The 7,647-nt window shown below is 36.1% G+C and overlaps 1 protein-coding gene across 1 annotated transcript; it reads left to right on the top strand.

Moving 5' to 3' along the window:
- Positions 1–1,610: 1,610 nt before the first annotated feature.
- hrasb (HRas proto-oncogene, GTPase b) lies at positions 1,611–6,606 on the top strand. Its single transcript, XM_065289215.2, has 6 exons — positions 1,611–1,886; positions 3,415–3,548; positions 5,045–5,223; positions 5,311–5,470; positions 5,724–5,847; positions 6,167–6,606. The coding sequence occupies exons 2-5, from the start codon at positions 3,438–3,440 to the stop codon at positions 5,841–5,843; spliced, it is 570 nt and encodes a 189-aa protein (XP_065145287.1). The 5' UTR covers positions 1,611–1,886; positions 3,415–3,437; the 3' UTR covers positions 5,844–5,847; positions 6,167–6,606.
- Positions 6,607–7,647: the final 1,041 nt, after the last annotated feature.

Genomic DNA, 7,647 nt, shown 5'->3' with positions numbered 1-7,647 from the left:
TAAAACAACCTGGCATTGGGTCAATTTTAACCCAGCGGTGTGTTCTGTCCAATATTTACACAACATGTTTTTAAAAATAACCCCCAGCCATTATTAAAGTGTATTACACCCTTTTCGAAGGTGTAATAAACACTTAATTTGATTTCTGCTTACTGCTTTCTAACTTGTTTCCACAGAGAAACTGAACTTCAGGAAGATACTTGAATAGTAAATATTATAACCTTACCATTGCAAACCATGGTGTAACGGCACTTTGCTTTGTGTCATGCCCCTGCTGAAAAAAACAATACAACCATTACAGAAAATTGTAATGGTTTCCATTAAAATACCAATAGGAACCATTAGCTTTTACCATTAAAACCACTACACTGTGGTGTGTTTTTTGGCCATATTTCATTAGAACCAATAAAATTCCCAATAAACCCAATAGAATTTCTGTGATGGTGTCTATTGTTTTCTTTAGCAGGGGCCGCATTACCACCTTAGTTTGCATTATTTTCTAATAATTCAACAGCCTGTCGCCAATTATTCCGCTTACATCACGGAGACATTGCCAATACATTGATTTGGTGGTTATTTTAAAATTTACATTTGATATGTTAGATGTGCATTTATCGAAAATAATGCATACCTAGCTTGGTTTGGTTAGAAACATTCCTAAAAATATCTTCCTTTGTGTTCAACAGAACTAAGAAATGTATACAGGTTTGTAACAACATGAGGTTGAGTAAATGATGAATTTTCATTTTTGGGTGAACTACCTCTTTAAGACTCCATAAAGATCATTATTGTATATGCACATATATTATTAATTATTTATATCATTCTGTTTAAATGGCATTTGACCATACTTGCACTTTGCAGTGACAATACATTTCAAACTATCTATATCTTTGAAAAAAGAAAGAAAGGGTAACACTTTAAAATAATAAGGTTAATTAGTTAACATTAGTTAATGCATTAACTAACATGAACAAACCATGAGCAATACATTTGTTCCAGTACTTATTAATCTTTGTTAATGTTAGTTAATAGAAACAAAGCTTTTAATAGTTTGTTCATGTTAGTTCGGAGTGCATTAACTAACGTTAACAAGATTTTAATAAAGTATTAGTAATTGTTGAAATTTACATTAACAAAGATTAATAAATGTTGTATGAGTGCAGTTCATTATTAGTTCATGTTAACAAATGAAGTTTAGCTAATGAACCAAAGAAAGAAACCTACTATAGTATACTACATTATTTACAGTAAACTACCAATATTTCCAACACACTAGTGGTAAGGTAAATACTATAGTATACTACAGTATTTACTACCGCTTATTCATTACAAAATAGTCCGGTATAGTATAATATAGTAATTCTGCTATACTATAGTATAATTACTACAGGCTAACGTTACTGCAATTTTCTAGTAAAACCAGCAGCCTATTTCAGTGTGTGTGTGTGTGTGTGTGTGTGTGTGTGTGTGTGTGTGTGTGTGTGTGTGTGTGTGTGTGTGTGTGTGTGTGTGTGTGTGTGTGTGTGTGTGTGTGTGTGTGTGTGTGTGTGTGTGTGTGCGTGCGTGTGTGCGTGCGTGCGTGTGTGCGTGTGTGTGTGTGTTGTGCATTGAAACACACAGGGTCTGGGCGTGTGCTGTGCTCTAAGCGCCCTCTTCTTCTTCCTCCTCTACACACACGCGCACACGCGCTTTTTGCCCATCGACGCACACCGGCAGCTCGTTGTTCGTTGTTTGTGTTACGCATCTGTTTCAGTGAAAGTGTAGAGCACTGGAAAAAGACGAACCGTGTACAGCAGTGCTATGAGTGAATCAGCGGGAAGGATGTCGACATATTATTGACGTGTGTGCTGCGTCCTGTCGTCGAGACGAGCGCCGTGGGTTTTGTAAGTACTAGTCCGGTCGCCGTGTAATATGTGCAAGCAGTAAATGTTTTTCTGTTTTTTTAGACACTGAACAGGAATAACAGTCCCTGCACGACACATTCTTTAACCGGCATCTCGAAACTAGAAAATACTTCTATAGTAAGACATAAAAAGCGAAACAAATGCGTCAAATCACTGCGCGCCCCTGAACTCTATTCATCTCATCTCGTTTGTTTATTGTAGCAGCCTGAGAGAAGTATCACACACCCATAGGCGTATATGTATACGTATACATGCAGCGGTTTGCCGCACAGTTGCAATGTTCAGCAAGGATTGGTTTATTTAAACCATCATTTGACTAGACTAGTTTTTGTACTAAGATTGATTTTTTTACTCATTTCTTATCGTTTATTGGTAGGTTTTGTTTTGTAATGGCTAGCAGAGAGCACGTTGTTTACATCCAGCTGTCTGAGAAATCAATAATGTAGTGTGGTGATGTCATTGTATTCCTGCAATAATGGGAAAAATGAAATTTGATCTGTGTGTGTCGATATATATATATGTATGTATGTATGTACAGTATGTATAAAGAGAGAGAGGGGGGAATTAGGAAATTAAATAGTATTCTGCATAATCACTTAAACATTTTAACAAACCCAAGTATACATTTTTTATAAGAATTAGACTGATAGGAGTCTTGTTGTTAAAGGTGACACCCTACTAAATACACTGTGACATGATGTTATTTAGAGTTGAGCATTATTACTTAAATTTCACCAAGGCAACAAATATTAGGATATTTGGTTTCCTCAGGTAAGGCTGCATAACAGAGATGCTAAAAATAGATCTTCAGAGGGAATACTTGATGCTGTGTCCAGTGAGCACAGCTAAATCTAATGATTTGACTGATATGCTGTAAGAAACTGTAGTTCATTTTGGTCTTATGGTGTCAAACAATGCATTGTTGTTTAATTAGTTAGGTTTTAAATAGGCTATTGTTATACTGCATTCAGTTATAAAGACTATTATAGAGAATATCTGCTCAGTTTCTAAAGACATACATGTCATATATATATATATATATATATATATATATATATATATATATATATATATATATATATATATATATAATAAGAGATACTAATATAATTGGGTCTACAATGGATGAAAATCTGAAATTGAAATTTTTTCCCACTTAATCCATGTTTTATTAAATGGTATATACTTCAAGCACCAATTTCAGGTTATGTCAAGAAGTGTAATACAAGTATATGATTTAGCAGCATCACTACACAAAGGTATTTTGTTCTGTATTGAATACTGCAGGCATATAAACGCTTCAATCCAGGAAGCATTGGCTGCAATAACAACTGCAATAACACAATAAGGTGTTTAAGTTGACATTGACTGTGGGATACAGGGAAACAATTTTTTTACATTCAGTTTCCTTGTTGTCTAATCGTAATTTACTGAGCAAGGTATTTTAAGTAAATAAGATCTACATTTTCTAGTTACTATTTCCTTGTTCCCTCTTGCTTTCCCGCAGCCTTTAACTCCACAGCAGTGACAATGACGGAGTATAAGTTAGTGGTGGTTGGTGCAGGTGGTGTGGGCAAGAGTGCTCTGACCATCCAGCTCATTCAGAATCACTTCGTTGATGAATACGACCCAACCATTGAGGTAAGCCAAAACTCAAGGAAGTTCAAGATCAGAATCAGAATGAGCCGTATTCGTCAAGTGTGTGCAAACACAAGGAATTTGTTGTGGTTTTTAAGGGAGCTCTTGATACATGTATGCCACGAAAACAGAAGAACAATGATAGCCTAAAGGGAAAACAATAAAAGACTAATAAATAATAACAATAATAATAATAATAAATAATGTGCTATACATCTGAAACAGAAGACTTATGTTCAAATTTGTGCATTATACTGTATCTTAAGAAGTTTAATAGACCTAAATTCAGTGTATACTTATCTTGAACCTTTGACTTATCCCTCATTCAGATCGCCAGCGACATTCTCGCTGTGTGTTGCCCGTCTCTTAGGAGTTTCTAAATCTGGTTGTCATAAACAAATGAGTACCGTCCAGTACAGTAACTGACGAGAGAAGGTTGACGTGAACTCCACTGCTTCGCGTAAACCAGTCTCACGAAATAGTATACCTATAGTCACGTAAAAGTTTGATTTTTTTTATGATACTGTCACAAATATCTGTGTTTTTTTCGTGACCGTTTCACGAATTTCTGTTTACGTGTTATTGTCACGTATTGGTTACTCAACTGCTTTTTCCTATTTTCAAACCATTGTCGCTTCGGTTTAGGGTTAGATTTGGTGTTTGCGTTAGGATGTCATTTTATGTAAATCTAACCCTAAACCGTAGCGACAATGTTAAGAAAATAGGACAAAACAGTTGAGTAACCAATATGTGACAATGACACGTAAACAGAAATTCGTGATACAGTCACAAAAAGCGAAAATTTGTGACAGTATCTTGAAAGATAATAAAAAATGTACATGACTATAGGTACGTAATTTCGTGAGACTGGGCTGCTTCACTCCCATTGGTAGTCGCTTAAACTTTTCTTACCTTTCTCTCATCGCTGGACAGTGGACACACCCATACGGTCGCCAATAGACACTTTCGCTTAGTTTGCCGGAAGTTGGCAAGCTTCCATTGAAGTGAATGATATCGCGTCGCTCTGCTAATGCTAGTCACTGGCGGTCTGAATGGGGCGTTATACTTAAACGGGCAGTTTCCCAGACCGGGTATAGATTAATCCAGGACTAGGCTTTAGTTATGTTACATTTAAGTATTTTTTTTACAAACATGCCTTACAAACAAAATTACTGGTGTACATCTTGAGACAAAACAATGGCATTTGATATATTTTAAGATATGTCAGTGCAAGATGTTTTTAAATTAAAGCAGCTCAAACATACATTTTAGTCTGGGACTAGGATAAGCCCTGTCCGGGAAACCGCCCCTATTAGTACTGCTGCGCTAGCAAAACTAGTATTTAAACTCCATCTAACTGTAAAATATTTTGGTTGAATAATCCAGTTTTATTAACAACATGAAACACTTCTCTGTATATGTGTATAAGTGTCCACTGGACAACATTCAATAAAACATCTTACATTAGACAGTACATTGCACACCGTTGTTTCTCGCAGGACTCATACAGGAAGCAGGTGGTGATTGATGGAGAAACGTGTCTGTTGGATATCCTGGATACTGCAGGTCAGGAAGAGTATAGTGCAATGAGAGACCAATATATGAGGACTGGAGAGGGTTTTCTTTGTGTCTTTGCCATCAACAATACCAAGTCTTTTGAGGACATTCATCAATACAGGTTAAATTATAAGATTTGAATATTTATTATATAGTATGTATATATATGTCCGCTAAGTTTTTAATTTGTTTGCATTGTTTTCAAAAGGGAACAGATTAAGAGGGTCAAAGACTCTGATGATGTGCCTATGGTGCTTGTGGGTAATAAATGTGATCTACCAGCCCGTACTGTGGACACGAGGCAAGCCCAGGAACTAGCTCGTAGCTATGGTATACCATACATCGAAACCTCAGCAAAAACAAGACAGGTTAGAAACATCCTCAAGAACATTCTGTTGTCCAACCCAGTGGTGTCAAACCCTCTTGGGCCATCGACCAGAGTTCCAGCAAAATCAGGAAGATGGCCCTGTGTTTGAGCACTGGTTAACCCATTTCTTTTAAAGCTATAAAGTTTCAAATGCATACAATGAATGAAAGTGAATCTAAGAAGAAGCTACATCAAATGGCATAATATGAAGAAATGCTTTAATAATTGGTGTATATTTGTGTGTTTCCGATTAGGGAGTGGAAGATGCCTTTTACACACTTGTCCGTGAAATTAGGCAGCACAAGCTGAGAAAACTAAATCCTCCAGATGACAATGGCCAAGACTGCATGAATTGCCGCTGTGTGGTGTCATGATCTGGTAAATACCTTTATTCTGTATGCTGGTGAACACTTTATGTTAGTAAAATGTGAGTCAACAACATGCACACATTCATTCACTCATAACAGATGAGTAACGTCTTCTGTACAGCTCAGTGGTGGTGCACTGCGTCAGCAATGCTAAAGGTCAAGGGTTTGAACCAATTCTGATAAAAAATGTGTACTTTGTATTTATGCACTGTAAGTCGCTTTAGATTAAAGCGCCTGCCGAAAGCATAAATGTAAATAAATGAAGTAATTGTGTGCTGCCATTCATGTGTTCGATCGTGGCGTAAGTCTTTTTTCTATTTCCTTTGCAGTGAATGTGCATCACATGGCTTTTAGGGCAGTGCAGCTTTACAGACAGCAAATACTGCAACAACTTCACAGACGCTGGATGTTAGATCAGACTGTTTATAAGGAAAACCCTTATTCTGGCACTCCTGCAGTCTCCTAAGGAACAATCCTGTCTCCCTTTTTCATAAAGGAGGAAAGAAGTTGTACCTTATTTAATGGTCTCAACACTGGAGTTTCTACGACTGGATGAAAGCTGCCACGCTTATATTTAGATTAAATCATTCTATCTACTCTTAACTGGAAGTAATAAATCAGAAAATAACCTCATGTATTGCTTTGTCAGCTGTGGATGTTAGTAAAACACTTAAAAAATGCACCAGTTAGTATATGTCTGAATGTTGGAAATATAATATTTGTATTGCCATTTGTTTAGAGGAGGACATCTAATAAATTGTACATAATTGTTGGTGTTCTCTAGTAAAGAGGACATTTATCAATATGCAGTATGTGTATTGCAGGTTATGGTGCAATAGATTGTGATATTGATTATAAGGTACACTTATGATACAGAAAGTCGATTTGCACACGTTATAAGACGCTATATGAAATGACAGACATTCTTGGCCTTTGTTTTTAACGGTCTTCAGTGTGTGCCTTGATGAAGTATCCAGATGTGATGCTTTTAAATGACTGTATTGGACATGTGTAAAGTTAAAAAGAAAGAACAGATTTATGGTCTTATTGAAAAATAATCACAAATGTTGGTAAACATACTGTAGCTACCTTTAAAAAGTGAAACTAAAACATTTCTTGATATTTTACTCAGCACTGTGCTGTTAGGATGTTCAAGGGCATGAGCTTGAAAACTTTGGACATAAAGATTGCAACACTATATTGTATTTTATGCAGTTATTTGCCTTATTTTGGTCAATGGTAGATCTCATGTTGTGAGAGGGAAAATATTTGGCTTTAATTGTGGAATTTAAAATCAATTTATTTTAATGGTTCATATGCTGATACCTCTGTCTGGTTTCACATTGTATAATAAGTTTACTGTGAATAATTATATAAGGGAACTTGGTCAAATGCGTCACCATGTTTTATAGCAACATGTGGCCTTGTAATTGGGCAGAGGAGCAACAGTCTGAGCTTCTTTCTTTTCAGCTCACCCATGTCTTTTCTTTGCAGGGTTATAGATTTCTCAACTAAGATCTTCAGAATAATTTACACTCATAAGATGAACTTGTAATGTGTTTAAATAGCTATGCGCGTCTTCGCTTTCTGGTTACATTTTTTTTTTTTTTTTGATAGAGAGTGTGGATTGTGTTGTGTCAGACAGTCTATTGATTGGTCTCAAGGACATACATGATTCTCCCTTTAAATCTCAGTAGTCATGGATATGACCTCCAAGGTTTTCAGACAGAATGTTGTGGGTGTCCAGATTTTTTCATACATTCTCTCTGAAATTTCTCTGTGTTGCCACAGGTATCATGAAGTGTGATTG

Source organism: Paramisgurnus dabryanus, chromosome 2, assembly GCF_030506205.2.
Source record: "Paramisgurnus dabryanus chromosome 2, PD_genome_1.1, whole genome shotgun sequence".
Classification (NCBI taxonomy): domain Eukaryota; kingdom Metazoa; phylum Chordata; class Actinopteri; order Cypriniformes; family Cobitidae; genus Paramisgurnus; species Paramisgurnus dabryanus.
The sequence above is the reverse complement of the archived record's forward strand: the minus strand, read 5'-3'. Positions and strand labels throughout refer to the sequence as shown.

Excerpts from the sequence above, each read along its gene's own strand:
- hrasb (XM_065289215.2), top strand. The coding sequence starts at position 3,438 with ATGACGGAGTATAAGTTAGTGGTGGTTGGTGCAGGTGGTGTGGGCAAG. Across the intron at positions 3,549-5,044 it reads AATACGACCCAACCATTGAG|GACTCATACAGGAAGCAGGT; the intron begins GTAAGCCAAAAC and ends TGTTTCTCGCAG. Across the intron at positions 5,471-5,723 it reads CCTCAGCAAAAACAAGACAG|GGAGTGGAAGATGCCTTTTA; the intron begins GTTAGAAACATC and ends GTTTCCGATTAG.